Source organism: Desmodus rotundus, chromosome 6 (genome assembly GCF_022682495.2).
Source record: "Desmodus rotundus isolate HL8 chromosome 6, HLdesRot8A.1, whole genome shotgun sequence".
NCBI classification, from domain to species: domain Eukaryota; kingdom Metazoa; phylum Chordata; class Mammalia; order Chiroptera; family Phyllostomidae; genus Desmodus; species Desmodus rotundus.
This window is the reverse complement of record NC_071392.1, coordinates 113,027,478-113,054,064: the sequence shown is the minus strand read 5'-3', so window position 1 is coordinate 113,054,064 and position 26,587 is coordinate 113,027,478. Positions and strand designations below refer to the sequence as shown.

General features: G+C 42.5%; 1 protein-coding gene and 1 long non-coding RNA gene across 2 annotated transcripts in view; both read left to right on the top strand.

Moving 5' to 3' along the window:
* Window positions 1–21,888, top strand: part of ASIP (agouti signaling protein) — a 69,848-nt gene extending 47,960 nt beyond the window's left edge. The window contains 5 exon segments of the mRNA XM_071221771.1: window positions 16,987–17,158; window positions 18,391–18,450; window positions 21,116–21,146; window positions 21,149–21,222; window positions 21,224–21,888. Coding sequence (XP_071077872.1) covers window positions 16,987–17,158; window positions 18,391–18,450; window positions 21,116–21,146; window positions 21,149–21,222; window positions 21,224–21,295 — 409 coding nt within the window. The 3' untranslated portion in view covers window positions 21,296–21,888.
* A 708-nt stretch (window positions 21,889–22,596) lies between these two features.
* LOC139440986 (uncharacterized) lies at window positions 22,597–26,569 on the top strand. Its single transcript, XR_011651361.1, has 3 exons — window positions 22,597–22,822; window positions 23,452–23,562; window positions 23,780–26,569. It is a non-coding gene; the product is annotated as an uncharacterized lncRNA (long non-coding RNA).
* The last annotated feature ends 18 nt before the right edge of the window (window positions 26,570–26,587 follow it).

Below are 26,587 nucleotides of genomic sequence, written 5' to 3'. Positions count from 1 at the left end.
CTTGGGGCCTCTTAAATAGGACCAGAGGGGATCCAGGATCCTGCCCCTGTAAGGGTGGTTTCAAGCCTTACCTCTCAGAGCTACTTTCTTCCAACTCAGCAAAGATGAGTACTGCCCTTAAGACAGTCCTGCCCCTAGAAAAACTATTTCAACCAGTTCCAGATATGGTTCAGAAATGGTGTCATCATCACCACAGGCAGGCCACACAGCCCCTGCTTATCTCACCCTACACAGAAAGCTGTATCCTGAATGAAGTTGCTAATGGCCTGTTCAGAATCTCTCTGGAAATGCTGTGCAGCATTCCAAGTTTTTAGATAGTTCACAAGCATCCACTCATCAGGTCTTCACAACCTTGTGACATGGCCCTTGACCTTGGAGAACTTCTCAAATACTACACTTACTAGAAGTCATCTGGTCACCTATACTATACACCTGTGAAAACCAGCTGGTAGTCTCTTGAGAGATGAGTCACTCAACTCTACCCAATATGAGAAAACCAGGAGGGTCTTCAAAACTAATTGAAATGTCAGCATCCTTGGAAATAGAGATTAATTACCTATATCTATACCAAGAGCAATAAAAAAAATGGAATATATTAGATGTCCATAAGACCTCACCAAATTTTGAGAAAGAGAAGGAAATTAATGTTTATTAAGCAGCTATTATGTGCCTGGCACTGTTTAGAGCTGTTTATGGATGCTTAATAAGTGTTTGTTAAATAAATTAATTTCTCACAATAATACTGTAAGATCCCCATTTTCAGATGAGGGATTCAGAGAGATATAATAACTTTTCCAAAATTACATGACCAACTAATAAATGGCAGAGCTAGCATTGAAACCCAGGTTTTCTGGCACTTGTTCTTTCCTTTCAACATACCCCACTGCCTTCGAAGAGCTGGAATAGTGGGGAAGGAAAACAGAGTGTTTCCTCTTGATAAGACTATTTATAGCCTGAAGTCAGAATCAATAGTTGTAATATAGGATTTTTAAATGATCTTAAATATGTATTCATTTTATTCATTTGATGGTGAAAAGCTTCCCAATATACATATGGTAATGTATATTATATATATTAGTGTTCTTAGAATGAATGATTAACTATCAAAATGTAAGATTTCATTTATTGTGTTGTCTTCATAGTTGATTATGAGTCAACTTATGCTTTGATTACGTGTTATTTTAAAGAAATATTCATTCTAACTCTCTACTAAGCAAATCAAATGCACCATGGAAAAATAAACAGACATTTACTTACCTTTGAGTAATCATGGATTTAATGAAGATATCGTAAAACAAACAATCTTGACAATTCAAATATAAACAGAGCAGTACTAAGGGAATTAGCATTTATTCTTCTCTTGGTTTTCAGCTAAAATAAATAGGTGATGGTCATTTAGTTGTTAAATGACCATCACCCAGGAGGTCTACAAAAGATGGGAATGAGGCTGATCTGTTAGAGCACAGGTGGCGAACACATGGCCCACGGGCTGAATCCAGCCCTCCACCTTGTTTTATCTGGCCCGGCACCACTGTGTTTCTACCCTGCAGCAGTGCCGAGCTCTCGCTTAACTGCTACAGAGTAGTTACATTTATACAGTCCTAAAATTACATTGGGCCCTTTGAAGGCAACTGTGAGGCTGGTGTGGCCCCCGGTGAAAATGAGTTTGACACCCCTATTAGATCATAACAGGTCTCATTTATCCATAACATTTTAGAGCTGGACCAGACCTAAAGGAGATCGTCTAAGTCCCCTACAGAAACTCTCACATCTGTGCACAAGAAGATTATATTCAAGGACGGCCACTGACCTAACTGTCCCCTCTATAGGGAACTAGTAGCCTAGAGTTAAAATGAACTAAAAATTTTAAGTGTCCACATAGATAAATCTCAAATAATAGCAGCAAATACATAGTGCTTACTATGTGTAGTCATTACTCTGTGGGCTTTACATGTTTTAACTTACTTACCTCTCATAGAAAGCACTATGATGTCAGTACTGTTACTATCCCTATTTTACAGATGGAAAAACTGAGTCTCAGAGAGGTTAAGCAACTTGCCCAAGATCATGCAGCTAGTAATGGTGAAGACAACATATAAGCTTAGGCTGCCTACCCTGGAGTCTTAATGCTTGACCACCAGGCTATAATGCTTCTCAACAGTTGAGATATTGCTAAAAAATCAAGATGCAGAAAGATCCCTATAGTATGAAACCATTTATATAAATGTTCAAAACCCTCCAAACATGTCTGTGTTTTTACAAAGCCATATATGTAGAAATGTAAAACTATTCATGGGAGTGGTACTCACCAACTCAGAATAGTGGTTTCCTCTAGGGGAAGTATGAGAAATGAATGGGGAGCTATTTATTTCTTTTTTTAAAATTCTGAAGCAAATAAAGATATTAACATCTGTGGTAAGCACATGGGTAGATAATAGCAGTTTATGTGACTTTTCCAAGGTCACATATGGTAAGTAACAAACATGGATTTTTTTTTAAAAGATCACCTATCTAATTCCCTCATTTGTGGTTTGGAGTCTGTCTGTATAGATTAAGGGACCAACCAGAGAGTAATTTGTTCGGGGGCCTACTGTGAGACAGAGGCAGAAGCCAGGACCCCAGACTTCCAGGGCACTTCTCACTCTCACCCACCATGCCTACCCACATCCTGCCATTCTTATACAATCTGTTTTATGTCCTGATTTTTCCCCGAAGGTCCATCTTGTGTTTGTCCTATCGGCTGATTACTTTTAAGGAAGTAATTCATTCCATTGCTTCATACTCAATAGGATTATATTTTAGGGTCATTAGCTCCAATCAGCACCAAAGCCAAGGCTCTCTCTAGGAATTTGATCTTTTTTCTGCTTTTTTCCTCTCCTCTTTTTTTCTTCTTTCCCACTTAGTTCCACTTCCTGTAACCCTGTATTCCCATCACCTAATATCCATCAGATACAAGATGTTGTTCTCTCCTCCCACCTTCAAATTTGAATTCTTTACTTATCTGAAGAGTTTACTTGGGAATGTTAAGGTGGAATGTGTGGCCAGAGGGGAAATATAGGCAAGGCACTCAGGATTACAATCTAACAAAGAACTTAATACAGGAGGCTAAAAGCAAAAGCTCACACTTTGTCCCAGTAATCCTCGGCCTGGTCCAATAAGGCTGCCAGGTGTCCTGAACAAGTGAAACTATGATAGTGTAGGAGAGGGGGAGCCCTTGAAAATCTATGTGTATCATCTCCACTAGCTGGGAAAAGGAAAACCTTGAAACTGTATATTCATCCCAAGGCCTGGAAGGGAGCAGGGGAGGAGGTCCACAGTGCCCAAAGAAAAATCTCATAAAACAACTTTTGTTAACTGCCTGCCTCCCATCACATATGTAAAATGAACAAATAGAGTCTGGAGCAAGATAAGGATTTGGGCTAACAGACCCCCACCCGTACCTACATTTGGGTAGTCACATCTCCTCAGGGAGAAGCTGGCACCACCTTTACCCGTCATCAAAATGTAACTTCTTCATCCTCACCCAATCAACTATATAAGTCCTCAGAACAAAGGACTCTCTTTTCTTGGCCTCTCAGCTTTTTGCCACATGGAGGTGGGGGGATGGTGTGGCTACCTTGCCTCAAACCTAAAGGGGGTGGGGGCGCTTTGGCCTCTCTTTTGGCCTCTGGCCCCCCCTACTTTTCCCACCCTACTTTTGCCACCCCTGCTCTACCCACCCTTACTGTGCTTTCTTATTAGAACTTAGCATTAATAAACTTTGCTTGCACGCTAGTAAGCTCACTGGCCTGTAATTCTTCACTGCATCGGTGAGAAGAACCAAGTTTCTGAGAGTTTCTCCCATAACAGTAGGTCATACAACAAGTTAAATTTTAGAAAACATTCACATTTTTGGAGTGCTTCACAGTTTTCAATGTGTCTACACGATCTTATTTGATACCCTTTTCAGCCCAGGGTAGTAGGCAGAGGAGACAGTGGGTTTAGAATGTAACAAAGCTTGATCTCCCCATGCCTTAGTCAGTTCTCCTCCCAATTGCCCCTGTCTCTACAAGCTACCAAAAAGAAATTGTTCCCTAGAAATAAGGAAAAACCGGTGTAGTGTTGTGTCACACTCTTCCACCACCATCCCCACAAAAACCGGCACTGTTTACCGCAGGGCCCTGGAGCAAACTGCTCCCTTCTACAGAGCCTCTAGGCTTCACATCACTCAGGGGGTCATCAATTGTGATCTTTTAAATTCTAGCTTGTTCAAGTAAAATCCAAATGTGTAAGAAGAGGAGAACCACAGCCTAATAACTTATAGATCCAGCAGAACAGCAGCCCCTTCAACTGATAGAAATTTACATAGAAATTTGAAAATTATGAGACCAATATGGAAAGGCCCCAAAGAGATTTTATTAATAAGATAAATAAGATTACCTCAGTAATCTGTCCACCTAAGGTTTAACTTTTCTGAGTGCCCCTTAGCCCTCCGAAAGAAGCTGAATTAAACCCTTCTCTGGCAGGATTTGTTTTTCCTCATTATTAACTCATTAGGCCAAAGTTTTATTCTGTCTCCTGGGATCCATTCATTCCTTCTTAAATCCTGCCCATGAATATCCTCAGTGCAACTACTTCCCTTCCAACCCCTTCTAACTCTTTCTAACCACACTGTCAACACCATTCCAATTCTAAAGACTGGGAAGAAATATAAGGAGATCAGAGTACACGAATTATGGCCATCTCTTAAAAGCCTAGAGATGAGCTGGGGTCTTTTAAAAATCTCAGCAGCACATCTGGCCTCTGCTGCCTAAGGACAGGCAAGACACTCAGCTCTGGCTTCCCTTAGAGAGGCTGATAAAGAGTGCAAGTAGGAGGAAAACCATTTTCTTTTCTTTTGCTGCCTATAGATGTTAACAGGAGAAACCTGGTTCTTTTTGCCGACAGTAAAAAATTACAGATCAGCACACCAATTAGCATGCAGGCAAAGTTTATTAGTGCTAAGTTCTGATGGGAGAGCAAAAGCAAGGGTGGCAAGAGCAGGATGGCCAGCATCCACTCCCGCCCCCACCACCACCCTGTGTGACAAGAAAGGGCCAAAATGGCCAAGAGAACGAGTCCTTTGTTCTGAGGACTTACGTAGTTGGTGGGATGGGGGTGAAGACGTTACATATTGATGGACGGGTAAATGTGGCGCCAGCTTACCCAGGAAGACGTGACTACCCAAACATAGGTATGCATGGGGGGCTCTGTTAGCCTGAATTCTTATCTTTTTTTTCTCTATTTTTTTTTATTGTTTTACGAATACAATTGTCTCTGTTTTCCCAACACCACTTTCCCTGCCCCACCCACCCCCGCTTCCCACCCTCCATCCTTCCTTATCTTGCTCCAGACTCTTATTTGTTCATTTTCCATATGTGATGGGAGGCAGGCAGTTAACAAAAGTTATTTTGTGGGCTTTTTCTTTGGGTGCTGTAGACCCCTCCCTTCCCCGCTTCTAGGCCTTGGGATGAACACACAGTCTCAAGGGTTTCCCTTTCCCAGCTAGTGGAGATGACACACACAGACTTTCAAGGGCTTCCCACTGCACTATCATAGTTTTGCTTGTTTGGAATGCCTGGCAGCCTTATGGAACCAGGCTCAGGACTACTGGGTCAATGGGTGAGACATGTCTTCCTTTGCTTCCTTTTGCTTCCTTTGCTTTTAGCCTCCTGTATTAAGTTCTTTGTTAGATTGCAATGGTGAGGGCCCTGACTTTGTTTCCCCTCTGGCCGCTCATTCCTAGTTGCTACCTAAGTGCTAAAAGGTGTTGCCTGGCACCAGGATAGCCACAGGCCAGCAATAGCAGCACAGTCTCAGCGCTCTTCCTACACTATCTCCTGCATCATGGAGCTCCTATTCTTCTTTAGGGTAGAGTTTCAAATGACCTGGGTTGCTAGAAATCCCTTCTGTAAAATAAATGCTACCCTATACATTTGCTTCTTTTATAAAACCTGCTCTCCCGGTCTGCTTGCTGCTGTTTTTCAACTGACAAAACATTTCTTCTTTTCATTGTGAATCGATGAAAATCTTCCTCCTGTGAGACAGAGTGAAGTTTGAAATAATTTTTGTACTATGGTTGGATGTGTTCTTCTCTTTGAAATTACAGACAAGTAAGCCGAAAGCGCCCTCTCCTGCCCAGTGAGAAAGGAAGTCCCTTTGGCCTGTGTTCTTTGTGGGAAGGATGTGAGTTTAGTTGGCAACCGAAATATGCTTTTAAAGTGAGTGAAGCTGCTGCTCCTTTGGACAATTTAAAGACCTTGTCAGTCACCTCTCATTTCTTAATTTTCAGGAAAGCTAAGGCTTAAATTTTCAGGAAAGATTTTTTTGTTTCACTTTTTTTAGGTCAGAATAGTTAGGAGTTTAGAATAAAGGAAGCAATCTACCTTTCACTAACTAGTAGCTTCTTATTTGTCTTTACCCTGCTTTTTCCATTTTCTAACACTAAATTATAAAATTCTTAGAAAGAAGTACCACTTCAAAACCTAAACCCTGGCACAAGAGTCACATTTTAGCACTTCTTTAATGTATTCAGAAAGTTACTTGTGGTATCAGATTTCTAATGACTTTTACAAACCAGAATTTAGGATTTGGGATTAGTCTGCCTGTGTAGAATTTGTTCATTTCATATTTTTTTAAGTCTTTTAAGATTTTTATTTATTTATTTTTAGAGAAAGGGGAAGGGAAGGAGAAAGAGAGAGAAACAGCAATGTGTGGTTGCCTTTCACATGGCCCCCACTGGGGACCTGGCCTGCAACCCAGGCATGTGCCCTGACTGGGTGGGAATCAAACCAGAGACCCTTTGGTTAGAAGGCCCGTGCTCAATCCACTGAACTATACCAGCCAGGGCTCATTTCATATTAATCAGAGCTGAAACAGATGAACAAAATTCGATTTATTGCAAATCCTCATTTTCCTAAGTTTTTTATTTTTCAGAATGGATGCCCATTTGGGCACATTTTAATGACCATTAGAGGAAATCTCAGGACAATGTTTTCAACTGTAGATGAGTAGGCTCTGCTTTAGTGACATTGTACATTTGTTCCAGGAGGCTACAGAGATGGCACATTGGAGTCACTTTTTGTTTCTTCAGTTGTTTGGGGAGGTCTTTGTGGGATCGAGAGATCTTGACCCACTCTAAAAAGCACTTTATTTTTTTAAAGATTTTATTTATTTATTTATTTATTTATTTAGAGGGGAAGGGAGGGAGAAAGAGAGGTAAAGAAACATCAATGTGTAGTTGCCTCCCATGTGCACCCTACTGGGAACCTGGCCTGCAACCCAGATCAGGGAATGTGCTCTGACTGGGAATCAAACCAGTGACCCTTTGGTTCATAGGCCGGCACTCAATCCACTGAGCCATACCAGCCAGAGCTGAAAAACACTTTAATAGGTCTCTATCTCAAAACTGCTTCTACTTTCTCTAAACAGAACTAATTCATACACAGTCTTAAGGTTTGCTAAGGTGTATTTCCTTAGTTCTGCTTTGATCCTTTTCTGCAGAAAATTTATCTGACATCAAAGCCTCTTCCCTTCCTTCTGCTGTAAAGTTGTTGAGAGATGTAGCAGACCATTGGCTCAGCTTCAGGCCAGCATAGTGAGTGCAGAATGTACCCCTATGGAAAGTAAAAGGATTTCAGAAAATCAGAAAACAGCATGATTACTGGGGCTAAGAAAAGGGAGAGAAGTGGTTTCTGGAGGGCAAAACCACAATCGATAAAGTCACCCCTATGGTCTTTGTTGAGTGAAGAACACTAAATCAGGCTGAAGGGAATGATGTTAGATCAATAATTTCAGCAGCTCTCTTCCTTGTACACTGTGGGAATGAGTATCTGGGAAGCCTGAACTCTGACTGCTGTTTCAATGGAACAGGGAGACAGATTTCACACCGACAAGTAGCTGCCTGGATGATTTGTCTTTTTGTCCTTTAGGCAGAGCCTGGGCCTGCCACACATTTCTTAGTCTCAGAAGAATCCTGAAGCAGGCTGTCGTACATGACCCAAATCACCCATTAAAATATTATTCAATTTGGTATCTGTTAGCCATAAGAATTAAACTAGTTAATTAAAAAAAAAAAAGAAAGAAAAAAAATTAGTCCTCCCTGGTGTGGCTTAGTGGCTTGAGCACCAACCAGCCCATGAACCAAGAGGTGGCTGGTTCAATTCCCTGTCAGGGCACATGTCTGGGTTGTGGGCCAGGTTCCCCTTTGCGGGTGTGTGAGAGGCAACTAACTGATGTTTCTCTCACACACTGATGTTTTGCCCCCTCTCTTTCTCCCTTCTTTCTCCTCTCTCTGAAAATAAATAAAACCTTTTTAAAGTTTTTAAAAATTAACAATTGAAAAAAAAGGGTTAGATTCATCAATTCAGTCACAACAGGCAAATCAGTCTGTGTGTATAGATACAACCCAAGAGAGCAATCATTTTGGTGGTGTTAAAGAAAAATTATTATGATGCTTGTCAGTGGTAAGGAAGACTTTATCGAAGACTATTGTAATAATATTGTAATATTGCAATGAGGGCTTAAGGGAAGATCAGGCTCACCTCTAAATACAGCAAAGACAGTTACGGAAGTATAGCCAATGAGCAGAATGAGAAGGTCAGTGGATGGAAAATTACTAAGAGGAGACAAAGGGTAGGAGGATTCTTGCAAAATTGACCTAGTGGGATTCTTGCTAAAGGCAGGGTTATACAACAAAGGTGGGAGATGAGGAACTTGATCAGATATCAACTGATCAGATATGAAGGGTAAAGGAATTCTCATTATATTATCAGGATTATTGCTAAAACTGAGGTAGGTACGCCAAAGATAGAATGAGGGCCAAGGTTGAGGTCTAGCTGAGAAGAGGGTTCAGAGAAGCCTAACTAAACTTTGATTAGGGAGAGAGTCTTTCTTAGCATCCACAAGATTTTTTCTCTTTCTCCCCATCCTTTCCCATCTGGCTTCCCCAACCCCAAAAGCTGTAAGAGAGAAGTCTCCGCTTTTCTTGCTGGCCCATCCCTTATACTTCCCAAACTTCCTCATTAAAAAAAAAAAAAAAAAAAAAAAACACCAACAACAAAACCCAGCATGCCAGACTCTCAGGACTTCAGGTTCAGAATCTAAACCAGCAGATGTATATCTGACTCATTCCAGTCCCTGATTGCTAGAGTGGTTTTTTTTCCCTGATGAAAGAGTCAAGACCCTCCTCACTTTGGGAAACCTGCTTCCCAGACGTGGAGAGCCATCCCAGACAGACCTACAGCAGCAGTCCCCACCTCTGTGGGGAGATTTATCAGTAGAGGAGGAAGAGCTAGTGATTAAGCAGACACATCACCCTCCTCTTTGCTGGCACATTTTCAGGCAATCTGACAGTCAACTATTAGTGATGGGGCACTGAGTGTACAGAATTGAGGGAGTGCTAAAGCCGGGGCTTGAGAAGTGAGGTAAATACTATTTCCTTTCCTTTTTATTTCTACCATAGCAAGCTGGACTGGGACAGGATGGCGGGCCACGGAACCAAGGTGATTCTAGTTTTCCCTATTTTCACTTCAGGAAAAGGTACCAAACTTCTAGAATTAAGCAAACTTGGGCTTGTCTCATCTCTCCTTTACTTACCATCTCTGTCCCTTAGGCTGCTCTGGGTTTCAGTTTCCTCAACTGTGATGTGTAACTGGTTAAGAGGATTAAATGTACCTAATTGTAACCTAGAGCAGAGTCTGGCATATAGCAGATACTCAAATGAAGCTATTATGATTCATACCCCTGCCTTTGTCACTAATTAGAAGTTTGAGCTGTCTTACAGTGGAAAGAGTAGCACAGTGGAGGAGGTTCTAGTCTTGACTCACTGATTCAAGTGTCTGCTTAGAAAACCTCTTTCCTACCCTGAGCCTCAGTTTCTTCATTTGTAGAACCTGAATGGATAGACACAAAGTAAGTGTTTCTCACTCATGGCTGAACACCACAATTGCCTAGAAGCTTTTTAAAAATATGTCTCCGAGGCTCCATCCCTGGAAATTCGGATTCAGTGGTCCTAGGGCGGGCTTTGGGGTTTACATTTTGTAAAAGTTCCCCAACAGAATGGGTGAACAAATTTGGTATATATACAGTGAAATACTAGTCAGCAATAAGAAAGAGATCAAACTCCCAAGCATGCAACAAAATGGATAAATCTCAAAAACATTATGTTGAGAAAATAAATAAATAAATAAATAAATAAATAAATAAAAGTCAGACACAAAAGACTTCTGTCAGTGTGATTTCATTTATATGAGTGCAGAAACCAGCAAAATTGATCCATGGTGCTGGGAGACAGAATAGAGGTTGCCTCTAGTGGTGAAAATGGGTACTGACTGGAAAGAGGTACAGGGGAACTTTCAGGAGTGAAAGAAATGTTCTTCTATACCTTGATCTGAGGGTGATTATACTGGTGTATATATTGAGGTTAAAATTCCTCAAGCTGGATACTTAAAATTTATGCCTTTAACTATATGTAAATTATACCTTAACAAAGTACTATTAGCTTGGGGACAACAAGCTCCCATTATAACTTTAATGCATAGCCAGGTTTAAGTTCCCTGGACAAGACAATTCCTAAGATCTCTTCCAGTTCCAAAGCCTTATGATTCTTTAAGATCTCTTCTAGTTCCAAAGCCTTATGATTCTTTTCTTTTAAAATTGATTTGAGGGAGAGAGAAACATTGATTTGTGCTTCCACTTATTTGTGCATTCATTGGTTAATTCTTGTATGTGCCCTGACCAGGGACCAAACCTGCAACCTTGGTTTATATGGACAACGCTCTAAGCAATGGAGCTACCTGGTGAGGAGGCCCTATGATTCTTATATCCTCATCTCAGTCTCCTTGCTGGTCACTTTTACCCACAAATTAGATCACCTATTTTACCTTTCTTGATCAATACAAGATCAAACATATTAAGAAAAGTCAGAGTCCTGAGCCTATCCTACCACTCAGATAAAGGATAGTGATGAAATTTAAGAGTCGTCTATGCCCCAGTATTTCAGAACAAAGACCAAGGAAAAGACATGGAATCACTATCGGTCTGACTGGTAACCTGTCCTCTTAGCCCAACAGGACAAGCTGAGGATTTTCTGTTGGTTTTCTTTTCTACCCATTCATTCATTTACCAAATATTTGAGTGCCTGCTTTGTGCCAGTTGTTACTTGGTAGTCGGAGCAGCAAAATGAGTATGACAAGGTCCCTGCCCTCAGACAGTTTAAATTCTATAAGAGAAGGAAAGCCAATATGAAGATTGAACAGAGATAATTGCTAACTGTGGTAAGAGTTATGAAAGAAGGAAGGTGATGGGATAGGTAAAAACTGGGGAAGAATACTTTTAGATAGAATCATCAAAGAAAGAGGTGATATTTGTACAAAGATTGCCAGTGATCCAGCCATGCAAAGAGCTGAGGGAATCAAATTCAAGGCCAAGGAGTGAACATTAGGGCCCAGGTAGGAAAGAGTTTAGCGTATTTGAGGAACAGAAAAAGAATTACAGTATGTCTAGAATGCAGTGATTGAGAGGGAAAATCTATCAGATGAGGTCAGAGAGAACAATAGGGCTTTGCAAGCAATTTTTATTTTATTTGAAGAAACTATTAAAGGTTTTTAGCAGGTGTGACATGTGATTTGAATTGTGCCCCTCCTCCTCTCCCCCCAAATCACTCTGGCTGCCACTGGGAATGGATGGAACAGGGCAGGAGTGGAGGCAGGATGTCAACTAACAGATATTAAGAGTTATCCACGCAACAGTGATGGTGGCTTGGCCTAGGGTAGCTTTGGTTAGTGGTTCAGCAAGGAGTCAGAATCTCTGGGACTGGGTTAACCAAAGACAGAGTGCAAGAATTATCCATTTGAGAGGTTGATGAATTCCTCATGCTCAGTTGGCCTTGTCTTTCTAGTATTTTCCCCACATGTCATAGATGAGGCTAATTAAAGAATTCCTTGGAATATTGGGCTCAGTCCCTGAAGTGCCTTTCTTTAGACCCATTCACAAAGTGGCAGTCTTGAGAAGTGAGCCAAATTTATGACAAAGGCTTCTCTGGGCCCTTTTCATCAGCCCCTTCCTACCTTCTAGTGTCCCATCCCCACCCTCAGCAGAATCTGCCTTTCTAACACCATGTACCAAAACTCCCTGGACCCTTACTTCTTTGCTTCTCCCTCTCTTCCTCTCCTCAGTGGTAGGAAACAGAAAACTAATCCAGTAACACTAATTGCTACCAACTTAATCATGACTGAGAGCATTTTGCATTTTACCCTAGTAGCCCACAAGACATGCCATGGAACCTGGCTGGTTAAGGGAAGGTATTGTGAGCTAGAAAGTGGTTTAAATCCTGTTTTGTAAGTTATCCCACTTTGCCTTGCCATAGAACTCAGGTTAGCAGAGAGAGATTGTCTGAAGAAAAGCATTAATTGGAAACATTGTTGATCTTGGACCACGGTGGCCTGGGTCAGCAGGTAGAGGGATTTGGAGCAACATAGGGTGTGACTGGCTTTTCATAGAAACCTTAAGAGATGACAGTCCAGGCAGGGGTCGAAGAGGACCCCACTCTTGTCTGGCAGAAGATAAAAGCCCAGAGATAGGCCAGAGAAGAATGGACCTGGAGAAGGCAGGACTTAAACCGGCTCCTAAAAGGCAGGGTAGGATTTGGAAAAGGAGATGATGGATGGCCACGGCTTCCACACAAGGTGAAAAGAAACTCTCATTTGCAAACTAGAAGCTACAAGTGCAGAAATGTACAACTCTGCCCTAATATTGCTCCCTGTTCCCCACCCATGGTTGTAGAGAGGAATGCTGGGGGTCAAGCATCAGCCAATGTCTGACAACAGCTGACTCTGACCCATGCTGATGGGGCTGTTTTCTTTCCTTCATGCCCTTCCCCAATTGGGAAAGCTGGAGTCCACTTAGGAATGTGTAACTCTAAGTCACAAACCCTCCCTGATCTTGTGGGTAAGATGAGCCATGCCTTATTCTGGTTAAAGAGAGCCATCCCATTCACAGAGAAAATGGAACCACCATCTTGGCTTGACAGTAAATAATTGCCCCACTCTTAAGTGATCTAAAGACCTAAGAGCTCTGAACCCCTAATTAACATTTTAAAGGTCCATAATCTACCAGACAGCAACCAAACCAGAGTACAGTTTACCTCTTTTTTCCCTTTTTTAATATTGTAAGAATATTTTTAAATATAGAAAATTTCATGTAACCTCCACCCAGAATCATCCTTAATTACCATATTTGCTTCAAGTCTTTATTTTATTTTATATTTTTTAAGTCTGACTTTGGTTTTTTAAATATTTTATTTATTTACTTTTAGAGATAGGGGAAGGGAGGGAGAAACAGAGGGAGAGAAACATCAATTTGTGAAAGATGCATCATTCGGTTGCCTCTCACACACCCCCAATTGGGGACCTGGCCTGCAACACAGGCATGTGCCCTCACTGGGAATCGAACCGGCCACTTTTCGATTGGCAGGCCTATGCTCAATCCACTGAGCCACACCAGCCAGGGCCAAGTCTCCATTTTAAAAAGTTACAAATAAAGTTGTTCTTTTTACGCCACAACTCCAATCCCCATAATTCTTCTTCCATTTCTTTGTCTTTTCCTTCCTAGTTATCTTTCTTCTCTCTACTTGCCTTTTCTGCCCTTTTTTATTCTCTTCATATAAATTCTATCTAGTGAGGGTTTTTGTTTTTGTTTTTTTTTAAAGAAGACTAATTTACTTATTTACTTCTTTAAGGCTCTTGATTACTTTTTGGGTGCATATCTGGTCCTCAGTTGAAACAGGTTGCCATCCCCAAGATAAAAGTTGTGATTATTAAGTTACATGGTACTTTTTCTTATATGATTTTTAAATTGCCTCTGAAGGCATGTCTAGAATTGTGAAGGTAGTTTAAACAACTTGCAGCATGAGGATGAATTTATGAACTCTCAAGGTGACAACTTTGAGGAAAAACACCCAACTAGCTCTCTCAATTCTGGTTTTGTCAGCTAAAAATTAAAATCATTTTTTAATTGTGAAATCCCATGACTTAGGCCACACATTATTATCCTTACTAGACTTGGCTACAAATCACTGTCTATTTTCAGAAATTAGATTTATTCCCAAAGGGCAGTTCTTGCCATCAAAAGGAATATTCTAAAGGATGCCTTACAGCCTCTCTAAAGAGGATGCTGCTCATTTGGAATTATAGCAGGTCAGAGTTAGAAGAGAACTTAAACATTGAATTCAAATCCTTTCTCGTATAGGTGAAGAAAAAGATGCACATAGAGAGAAAGTATTTTGCCAGGAATTACACAATAAATTACTTGCAGGGCTGGGTCTAGAACCCAGGCCATTCATTGGCCCCTGCTTCACTGAGATGTCTGATGCCTGGGGCCCTGGTTAGACAGCTGCAAGTGATGCCTACGAGCAGTCCCATTATTACATAAACTACTGCTGACACTAAGTGTAATTTAATGTTTCCCACAATACACAAACTTCTTCATAGCCACCATGCCACATCATCAGTGTCAACTTTCGTAACCTTGAAACCAGAGCTGGCTTCATGGGTGTGCAGCTTGTGCTGTTGCACAAGCTCCACATTTTGAAGGCCTCATGCTTAGTTTAATGCTCTCCTATAGCCTTCTTGAATTCTTAATTTTCAACAAGTGGTCCTATATTTTTCTTTTGCATGGATCCCCCTGCAAATTAGGTAGTCTGCCTGTTACTTACATCCTAGGAGACAGGAACAAGAAGGAAATTGGTCTCCCTGTTTTATTGGGAGAGGTAATGAAATGCCTAGAATTATCCCTAGTGGAGGATCAGGAATATAGCACCTATAACCCCTGACGCAGGCCATCTATTACTTCCCATTACACCAGGCCACTACCCTGATTCGGATGTGTAGGACCTAGAGGTCTTTCCAGTATGAGGTTCGGCTTCTTAAGAAAAGCTCTAGCCAACATAACTGATTAAAATAGGATGGATGAAGAACTCAGTCGTTGGCCTTGGCTATGCTCATCTGGCTACCACTGGCCTGATGGCTATAACAGGAAGCCACCCTCTAGGGCAGGAAGTTCAAGGAGACTGCCAACGGGGAAAGGTAACAGAGAATGGAGAGGAAAGGCACCCCTGTCTGCTACACAGAACCATGTGAGAGAAGGAGGACCCAGCAAGAGCAGCACAGAAGTGAGTGTGGGAGTACTCCAGGAGCTGCAGCCAAAATTGGAAGGAGTCTGAGGAAATCAGAGAGGTCCTGGCTTGAGAATAACTCACCATATTATCCAAGACACTGTACTGTTTAACCACCCTCTCTCTCCTGTCTACCCAAGGCATTTATTTCCATTGTACCTCAGCTCTAGTGCTATTCTCCTCCCTTTTTTGTTAGTTGTCTTCCTTGAAGGACCAAAAGTCATTTAAAGACAGGGACTCTGTTATTCATCTATACTGAGCGTTCAGTAAATTGATTCCATTGAGAGAAACATTAACTGAGGCCTTATTTTGTGCTGTGCATGATGCTAGGCACTGGGACCAGGAGGTAGAGGGGCAGGGGTGGGCATGGAGATGAATAAGGCACAGGATTTTCCCTTCAGTCTAAAAGACACAAGCAAATGAACAAATCATCACAGTACAGTATGTTTAGGGAGAAGGAATAATTAAGTTCCCTGGAGTGGGGGATCATGGAAGGCTTCCCATGGCATTCAAAAAATATTTGTTGCTTGATTACCTATTCCAGGACAAAACTAAGTATATAAAACATATAACCACCCTCATGCTACCCCAGAAATTATTGTCACAGATAAGCCTGAGTGAACATTAAGGAATGGGCCAGTAGCCCATTGGAACCTCCTAAGCTCAGACCAACTGCACTTGTCATAGATGTGTATCACCAGCAGCCCAGATGGGTGAAAGATGTGTCAAGCAGTAGGATCCTTTTGTAGGCCTTGAACATCTGGTGGGGGAAATCTAGGCAACTATGAATACAAGGTATTTCTCCTCTGGCCCTGACCTCAGTATTTGATACAGCTTGTTTGGCAGAGAAACTGAACCACAATAAGAATTGTGTTACCTCTCCCAGGTTTTGGCTTATCAGAAACAATGGCTAATGAACCAAGAGTAGCAGGCTTTGAGAGTGTTCCAGGGCAGTTAAGGGGTCCCAGGTAAAAAGAAGATACACTTGGAGAAAGTCCTGTTTTAGTGACAAAGTAATAGATGCTGAGAGCAAACTTTACCTTGAATTTGAGATACAAAGAAGGAGGAAGGTACCGCACATTCCCTTCTCTCATTGTCACTCTCTATCCAAATATAACTCTCTATCCAGCTTCTTTAAATACTTTGATGATATGTCAAGTGGCATCCAATATTTTACTTATATCATTCTTCATTGTTTTTATTACAAAGCAAATACAAACTTCTAAAAAAAAATTTCAGATACAGAAGTACATGAAGAAATGCATGTCTCTACCTCAGTCACATCCTCAATTTCACTCCTGAGAAGTAATCACTATTAAAATTTTAATGTGTGTCCTTCCAGGCTTTTTTTTTTTTTGACATATGTAAGCATATACACATTTGAGGGAGATTTGATATTTTTCACAAATGGGACCACACTGTTTATACTCTTCAGTTTACTTCAATGTTATATTCCTTAAATATATTCTTTTTAAAATTTTATATATTTTATTTAATCCTTATTGTATTTTTTCCCATTACCATTTAGTCCCCTTACATTCCTCTCCCTGCATTAAATATATTCTAAATCAGCTAATATGGAATGGTGTGCCCCTTCCAACAAGCCCTCTTCCCCAACTCTAGAACTGAATTTGCCTGAACAGAAAGAAACTGACAAGCTCTGCTCTCATGTGCCCGTGATTCTGGGTAAGTCCCACTCAGGTTGCAGGAACATAATATACAAACAGAGGGTCTCTATTTTAGCTCCTAGAAGCTGAGTGGTTCTAAGCTTATAGGTCCTGTCCTGTCCCACTCAGGTCCCCCAAGATGGATGTCACCCACCTGCTCCTGGCCACCCTGCTGGTCTGCCTGTGCTTCCTCACTGCCTGTAGCCACCTGGCACCTGCGGAAAAGCCCAGAGATGACAGGAGCCTGAGGAGCAACTCCTCCATGAACCTGCTGGATTCCCCCTCAGTCTCTATCGTGAGTAAGTCGCCTCGACTGGGGCCCAGCTTCTGAGTTCTAGCCCATGAAAAGGGGCTTCAAGATGTCAAACATGCTCCCCAGGCTGATATCAGGATCCATTGCCATAGGTCAGGGCTCCTTCTTGTTCGTTCCATGAAATAATCTTAAAGCATCTCTTGACTCATTTGGTTTGCAAAAGCCCTGCATGCCACCTATCTAAAATGCAGCTTAGCGTGTTAGAAGGTCTGAGAAAGCCTGAAGTTAACACACTTGAACTTGGTTTAACTTAGCATTTCTGAAACTTACCGAATCACAGCACTCCTATCAGTGGTAACACACTTTAGGAAATACTGTAGAATATAACCAAGTGGGATGAACCAGACCTGTCATCCCAGGATTGAGAATGACTGCTCAGGGAATATTAGAGCTGGCACTGGGGAGCTTCTGTTTTGACTTCCTCTGGCAATAATAACAAACATACTGATTGTGTGCTAGGCACTGTGAGGTGAGTACTATTTTTACTCCTATTTGACAGTTAAGGAAGTTGAAGCTCAGGAAAGTTAAGTAACTAAGATGAGATCACACAGTTCTCAATTGGCAGAGCCAGAATTCAAACCCAGGTGTTTAACTCCACAACCTAAAATGAAAATCACTACTCTTACTGTCTTACTTCTCACTAGGAAAAGAGGATATCCTAGATATATCAATGAAGTAAGGCAAGGGAGAGTTGGGGCACATCAACACAGATTGATCCCCTTTGATGTGCTAGACTTTCCACTTCACAAACATCCTCATTTGTGTTCAAGACAACCCTACAGGGCAGGTATTACAGTAGCCTATCTGCAGTTGAGGAAACAGTCTTAAGAAGGTTAAATAGATTGGCTAAGGCTATGCAGCTATTATATGTCAGAGTATGGATTTAATTCAGGTCTGCCTGGCTCCAAAGCTCTGAGAAATGAAAATAAGACTATGTGAAACACAGGTCCATCCATGTATAAGACACTGAGTCCATATTCCAGGGCCTTCTGGAATTTCCCCTTGGCCTTCCCTCAGAGGACACTTTGCTCCCAGTCCCAGGCTCCAGGTCAGCAGCCAGGCTAACAAGAACCTGATGGCCTAAGTACCAATATGTGATTCATCCAGCCAACCTCTCAGCTTCTCCCCTGCCTGGGGCTTCCCAGAGCCCCCTCAACTCCTGCTACTTCACTGCAGCTCAGAGCACCCCAGAAACAACTGTCTTTGGTCTTCTGTCTGTACTAAACAAGAAATCCAAAAAGATCTGTATAAGAGAGGTGGAGAAGAAGAGATCTTCCAAGGTAGGCCTGGGAGTTCTCACTGTGGAGGTGGGACCGGACTTAAAAGGGGAGAACCCCCACACTTTGGCTAAGAACTAAATGATTTTCCAGACCTACATGTACAAAACAAGCTGACAGCTACCTAAAGACTTCCTAGCCCTGGCCGGTGTGGCTCAGTTGGTTGGAGCATACTCCTCTAACTGAAAGGTTGTAGGTTCAATCCCTGGTCTGGGTGCATGTGGGAGGCAACCAGTCAGGACTTCTCTCTCATCAGTGTTTCTTTCTCTTTTTCTACTCTCTCTCTGAAAGTAATGAAAAAATATCCTCGGGTGAGGGTAAAAAATAAATAAATAAAGGCTTCCTGGCCTTGAGCCCTGCACCAGACCCTCACAGAAGCCCTAGGAACTGAAGTTTGCTGAGTAAAATAGTTTACGTGCTGGAAAGCATCACCCTATACTAGCTAACCCCACAACTTTTCCCATATCTGTGTTTCATCTATTATTAAATATATTTGTTTAAAATTAAAACTTAAAAAAATTATATAACTATGATAGAAAACCAGTATCACTTGTCGTAAGTAGAAGGTAACCATAATTTAAATGAAAACAAAACATTGTTAGTGGATCTAGCTGAATAGTGCTTCCTGACAAAGGCTCTAAATCTGATGCTTGCTCTGTGTTAGAAGGAAGATTGGGGAGGCGTTGAGGACATATTGGCATCAAACCGAGCCTTTCAATTTGAATGAGATTGAAAAAAATCAATCCTTTCTCACTGGGATTCAGCACTATTTAATATTCTTGCCATTTAAAATCATACGACTATGGTACACATTCCCATGCTTTGGGAAATACTGGAGTAAAGCATTGTTGAAATATACACACTATTTCTGTCTTAGTATGCCTCAGTTTATCAGGTCAGCTGTAACCACAGCAGGGAGTTCTAGACTAGGAATTAGGAGGTAGGACCTGGCACTGTCTGTCTCATCTTGAGAAAGTCTTTGCTCCTCTCTGGGTCTTCTGTAAAGTGTACAAGCAGATCAGATAAAAGTATATAATTGACAAGTATATTTATATGCTAGATACTGGGAACTAACAAATATACTTATATGCTAGATACTGAGAATATAGAAGTGAATAAGGGAGATAATATCCCTGCTCTCATGGAGTTTACATTCTTGTGGGGAAAACAGGGAAACAGCAAGTAAACCAATAAATAGGTTAAATAAATTCAGAATACAATAAACACTGAAGGAATTAAAGCATGGTAATGAGACAGTGAAGGAAAGAGTGGTCAGGAAGGGCCTCTCCAAGGTAGCAGCAATTAAACATAAGACTGAAAATTTCAGTAATCTTGAACAACAACACCCAACTGAAATATAAGGGGAGTCATATAATTTTAAATATTCTAGTAGCCACATTTTTTAAAAGTAAAAAGAAACATATGCGATTAATATTGTATTTGACCTAATTTATCCAAAACATATTATTTTAGTATGTAAGCAATACAAAGAAGTTGAGATACTTTATATTCTTTTTTCTTGTGTTAAGTCTTTGAAACCTAGTTCATATTTTACACTTACATTTCAATTCTGATGCTAATTTTTAACAAAGTCAAACGTAGTCCTAGAAAAACAATAAAGTGCCCTGGCTGATGTGGCTCAGCTGGCTGGAGCGTCACCCTGTACAATAAATCCGCGGGTTGGATTCCCAGTCAGAGCACACCGAAGTTGCATGTTGGATCCCAGATTCCCAATTTCCCGCCCCCCGTGCTTACACTCTGGACAGGAGGCAACCAACCAATCGATGGGCATGGATATTTCTATCCCCCTCTCCCTTCTCTCTCTAAAAAGCAATAGGGAAATGTCCTCAGGTGAGGATTTAAAAAAAATTGTGTTTAGCGAAAAAAATTTTACACTGCTTCAGTTTTAAATTAAAATTAAATTTGAAAATTCAGTTCTTTAGTTGCACTACACATTTCAAAGACTCAGTAGCCACATACAGCTAGTGGCTACCTGTATGTGGCAGTGCAGCAAAGAACATTCAAAGGCCCTGGAGCAGAAACACATTTAAGGCCAGTGGGGAAGTGTGGTAAAGACGAGTGTGGGTGGGTAGGGGGCATGTAATGGAGGGGGGTCAAGGGCTAAAGTTTTTAAGTTTTATTCTAAATGCAAAGAAAAACCATTGGGGGTGCTTTAAACTAGAGTGAGATGCCATCATAGGTCTTCCGAGAGGTTCCTTTGGAGCATTGGAGGGAGCAGTGTGAAGGGGCCAGAGCAGCAGACAGAACATAGTGGCCTGGCTGGCCCAGGACAGCAGAAGTGAAGAAGTGGTTGGACTCCAGATTTATTGTGAAGGCAGAACTGAGAGAGACTGTACATACACAGGAAGGGAGAAGTCAGAGATGGTATTTAAAAACTGTGGAGCTAAATGGCGTCCCCTAGGGAGTGAAGAAGGCCAGGCCAGGCCGGGCCAGGTCAATTTTGATGAGGATGGAGGAGGGACCTGATTTCGGGGGCAGGCAGGGTTCCCTTGGGCTGCCCTTTGGGCTGCCCCGTGGGCAGGAGTGGAGCAGGTGGCGGGCAGTGGATGCGGATGTCTGGTCAAGGGCCTCCATAGCCCAAAGAGTTCCAGTGAGGACTGGTGGAACAGGAGTGGGCGACTCGGGCAGCCTGGACATTTCCCTGCAGAAAAAGTCTTCGATGAAGAAGGTGGCGCAGCCCTGGGACCACCGCTGGTTCCCTGAGTAGCCACCTGCGTCAGCTGCAGGCAGCCGGCGCCCACCTGCTGTGACCTGTGCGTGTTCCTCCTACAAGTGCAGCTTCTTCTGCAGTACATGTTCCTGCCACGTGCTCAGCCACAACTGCTGAGCGCGTAGCCGCCCCCCTGCCCCCTCCCCTACCACAGGGCGAAGCTTTTGGTTGGGGCTCTCCATTGACCCTGGGAACCCTGAAAGATTGGAGATCTCTAGGAGGTGTGGCTTTTTAGGATTGGACTCAGGCATGGTTACTAAAGTCGGGAAGTAGCTTTCAGAAGACGAGTCTTAAAGGAGATGTGGCTTAGGTTAGGCTAAAATACAAATAGTATTATATATGCAGGCTGATTGAAAGCGTGTGGCTGTTTCTTTAAAGGAACCGAAAGCTCCTTTTCCCTTCACTGAGCCCACATCAGAAGTCCAGTGGTTTACGCTAGGGCTCTCTGTGGGACCTGGGGAAAATCCGATTACCAAGGCCCTAAGGCTGTGCTTCACTTAAGTGTTTCTCCCCATCCCACAGCTCTAGACAATACTGCCCCCTACCTTTATACTGGGGAACACTCGAAGTTGCCTTCAAATCCAGAGAATGCAGGCCTCCAAACAGAAAAGAAGCATTAAGGAGCTATCATTCAGTCTTTTCACCTTTCTAAGCTCCCCCTACCCACTCCCAAGGCAAACAAGAAAGGCTACAACTCCATACACAATCTCATTGGGCTGTCTGTCCTGGGGGGATCTGCAGACAAAAAACGGGTCGCTGGTTGTGACTGGGCGATGCCATGGGTTCCTACAGTCAGAAGGCTCTGCCTTAGGAGGCTCCCAAAGATGCCACTTGTGCCCACACCACCCTTTCTCCCAGGGATTCCCAGAGGTGCAGGGGCCTGAGAGGGTTTATCCCACTCCCAAGCTAAACACTATTGGTCCTCAAGCATTTTTAACCATGACAGCCTGGAGCTGGGCTCCCAAGTAAAAAGGAGGGGTTCAGGAATCCTTCCTCACTCATACTCCAGCTTTTGTCAGCTAGTAACCTGGCAGTGGGCTTCGATTTGGTGCTCTGAAAATAAAAGAAAACCGCTAAAATGGAGGCCAGAGGCCAGAAAGAGGAGCTCTAACATAGTACTATCATTTGGCAAATAATTGTCAATTACCTCAACAGAAGAATGAACAGGAAAAAATCAATTATAAGCACCAACAGGAAAGCATGTACATTGCATTTCCTACAAGAAATCAACTACTCCAGCAACTCAGCCAATGAGAAACCATTATCTCCGTGAAACCTCTCTTTTCTCCAATGGACTTTGGTTTAAAACAACCTCTCCCAACTTCCTCTTTCTCCATAAAATAAAGTTCCTTCCTTCATTTGTTGAACTTGTCTCTGTGGCTTTTGTTATAGCATGCTTGTCCTGATTTGCAACTCTGCTCTTCCCAAATAAGCCTATTTTTACTAGTAAAATAACTTTTGCAAATTTATTTTGTTTTTAATTTTTTTATTGATTTCAGGGAGAGGAAGAGAGAGCGAAACATCAATCTGTTGTTCCACTTATTGTGCATCCACTGGTTGAATCTTGTGTGCACTGCCTGGAAATGGAACTTGCAACCTTGGCGAACCAGGACAATGAGCTAACAAATGGAGCTACCTTGCCAGGTAAAATAACTGATTTTTGTTATTAAGGTCAAAAGTGAGTAGGCAGCAACCTTGGTCCTGAATTATTGGGGTCACCTAAAATGTCCCAAGCTGTTGCCTGAAATTTCATTCTTAGAGATTCTCTGAGCCTGTGAGAAATTGAGTGCATCATATCTTTGGAACGACCCTAGAAAGGGGAACACCTGAAATATTGTTTTGGGGAGACAGGATAGAGGTGGGAGCAGGGTCTGTGAGGAAGGACCAGCTAAGGTCAAGGATCACATAGAAACTCCCAGCACCTTGAGGCACAAGGACTGCAAATGACATCATCTATTTGAACTGCCAGAAGGGGGAAAGCTGAGATGCTACCTGTCAGTGCACCCCAGCAGAATCACTGTAAGCAGGAAACAGGAAGTTGCGAACTGGTATCAAATGATTTTTTTAAAAGACGTGTACAAGAAAGATTCTAGAGGCTGAGAGAGAAAAATGTGGAGCAGTTGCCTCAGCCCTGATAACTACCATGCATCTCTGTCCTTGGAGGTGAAGACAGTGAAGCTCAAGGGCCCGCACAGCTGAAGCCACCTCCCCTGCCCACTTGTCCACTCACAATCTTCCACCTTTCAAATTCCTTAAAATCCCTTCTTTCCAAGGACCATGAAGACCCAGGTTGTGCCTGCAGTGACATAACCTGTATGCAGGAGGCAAACTTCAGAACCTCAACTGGACAGTGGGAGCCACCTGGATAGAGTACAAGAAAAAAGGTGGGTGCTCTGGAGTAGACTAGCAACACAGTTCTGAACACTGGGCAAGTCTGTTTCTCTGGGCTTCCTTTTACCTGTCTGTAAAGTGGGAAGTCCCTACTATTATTCCTGCTATTCTTGTTATAAATCTGAGATAGTGATGCTTCTTGTGCCTTAACAAGAAATATGGGGGGGAGGGGGGAGCTGCAAGTTGCTTGTTTTGTTTTCTATCATTTAGGCTGCATGCCCACAGGATAAGAACCTTTTGTACCCTGTACCACAGCTACTGCTGATAAATGTCATCATTAATGAGAATACTGGGAACATACTGCAGCCACTGCTCCTGTATTTACCCGACATTGCTCACCAACCAGGCACCATTTGGCCCCCAGGGATGGGGCCAGGGATGCAAAGCCAAAGAAAGATCTAGTCCACTAGTGATAAAACCACTTAGCTGCTGGGTCCAGACGACTACATGGAAGACCAACCTATATATCCATTCAGCAAATGTGTACTGAGCACCTAATGTGTACCAGGTGCTGTGAATATTGTGAACAAGTCCAATATGGATCCTCTCCTTACAGAACTTATGGTCCAGTAGGCCATGACCATTGGCCCTGGTAGAGACTAAAACAATTGTTAGGAATGGTTTCCTTTCCTGGAGAAAAAAAAAATCCAGCCACAACCAGATTAGATACTACAGGACCCTTAGCCAATTCCTTCTTTCCCCATGAAGCTTTGATGGCAGAGCCCAGACATCAGGAGTCAGGGTTGGGTTGGGAGCTTAGGAGACATATCATCTTCCATTGTGGGTACCTGGTCAGTGTCACCCACATGACAGATTAGCAGACCTGAGATCAGAGGTAATAAGGTTGAGACCAGACTGGCAGGACACCTCCAAAGAGGAAAGGGAAAAGGGCCTGGATAATAAACCAGAATCCCTGAGGACCGGAAGTTGGGGGTGGGGGGCTACACGGGATCTCACAGATGGGAACATCTGGAAAGGTATTTACTGTGTCTGGGTGGAGGCAGACAAGGAAAGGAAGTATGCTAACACACAGGCAGGGGCCCCTTGGAGGGAGCAGCATGGCTGTGATGAGAAATAAGGCATTTAACCTCTCTGGCTCAGAAGAACAGTGCCCCCCTCCCCCTTTTCTACTGAGAAGTCATGTTCCTGAACACCACCATGGTATGGTGGCTGAGGTGGGCGCTGTGGGCAGCATTCCCTGGTGCTAGTCTTGCCTTTAGGGAACTTGGGTTATAGTTCCAGAGTTACTGCTCCAAGTGTTGGAGGGTCTGAAACCAGGCTCCCTTCCTCCTAAACTGTGGGTATAAAAAGGACTTGGATTTAGGGCTGAGAGTTCTGCCTAATACAAAAGACAGGTCACTCTCATGGTGTCTCTCAGAGCCTGTTTCCTGATTTGTAAAATAGGAATTTAAGTCCCTACAAGGTTATCATGAAGAATAAATAAGCGCCTACTTAGCACAATGCCTGGCACATTATTAAGTGTGCAAGAAATAACAGTGGGCATGGTAGTGAACCTTGATCTCTTCTGATCACTGGTGTCATGATCAGTTAAGAAGTGGGTCCCATGTCATTTTTGACTAATAATCATTTAACCACCAAAGTTGGTAAATTATTTATAGCAGTCATATCATATATACATACAACTTACCATATAATCCAGAGTCAGCCATTTTGGCCTCTCTGAACCTCTGTCCTCATTAGTAGCATAGGAGTAATAACATCACCTCATAGGCAAAGGCTGAGAACACAAAAATGAGTAAGGCAGAAGTGTGGAATGTTCAATCAAGAAGAGACATTTCGCCCTGACTGGTGTGTCTTAGTAGGTTGGGCATCATTCCACAGACCGAAAAGTCGCAGGTTTGAATCTCAGTCAGGGCACAGGCCTTGATTTACCGGCCAGGTCCCCAGTTGGGGGCATGCAAGAGGCAACTGATCGATATTTTTCTCCCTCCCTTCCCCTCTCTCTAAAAATAATAAAATCTTTTTTAAAAAGGGACAACTCAGAAGTCTACAGCTCAAGGATTAAAACCAAAGGTCTCCTCTTGATGCTTCAGACCCCTCCTTCCCATCCCCCAGGCCACCTTTCTAGTCCTCCATCTGATAACTCCCCTAAACCACAGCCAAACAACTCTCCTACTCCCCACCCTCTCACTCACCCCTGCTTAAGCTGTTCTGCTGCCTGGAATACCCTTACTTCCAATTCCTTCTGTTAAATTTTTTTTTTGAGATCTATTTCAAGTTCCACCTCTTCCCTGCTGCCTTTCTCCTACTGCTCCCAAGACTGGGCAGATAAAGGCGTACCAGTAGATGGCAAAGCTGTTTGGGTGCCTGCCTGCTCCCTCTATCTTGAGATCCCAGCAGGCTGGCATCAGGTCTCAACCATTCCCATCAGGCCTTCCATCCAGCAGATGACCTTTAGAATAGTTTCCAGTTACCATTCCCAGGTGAGTTCTTATTTTGCTTTGATTTCCAAGACCAGAACAGGGGTTTGGTAAATAAGCATTTAGCCAAATAGGAGGGAGCCCAACGTTCCACCCACCTTTCTGTGATTTCATTCATGCTAAGGCCTCTTATAAACTGTGTGATTTTAGGAAAGACACTTAAGCTCTCTGAGTCTCCATTCTCATCTATAAAATTAGGATGTTAGTATTAAACTTGTGAGAATAAAGAAAATCAACTATAAAGCCCCCGGCACCCAGAGATGCTCAATAAATAATAGTTCTGCAAGGATCAATCCAAAAAATGTATGAATCGGGACACAAAAACTAAGGTAGAGGAAATAAATGCAAATAGGAATTACAATAAATATAAAGGGTTAAATTCACCTGTTAAATGACAGTCTTAGATTGGGTTAAAAACAGCTGTTTACAAGAGACAGGCCTAACAAGGTAAGAGTTCTCTTCCCTTTGCCCATCCTTCCAGGCCCAAGGGTTTGCCTGCAGCCGTTATAACCCCGTACCCTATATATTCATCAGCACACAAATATTACCCCTTGCTCACAGCTAACATTGCTGGCAG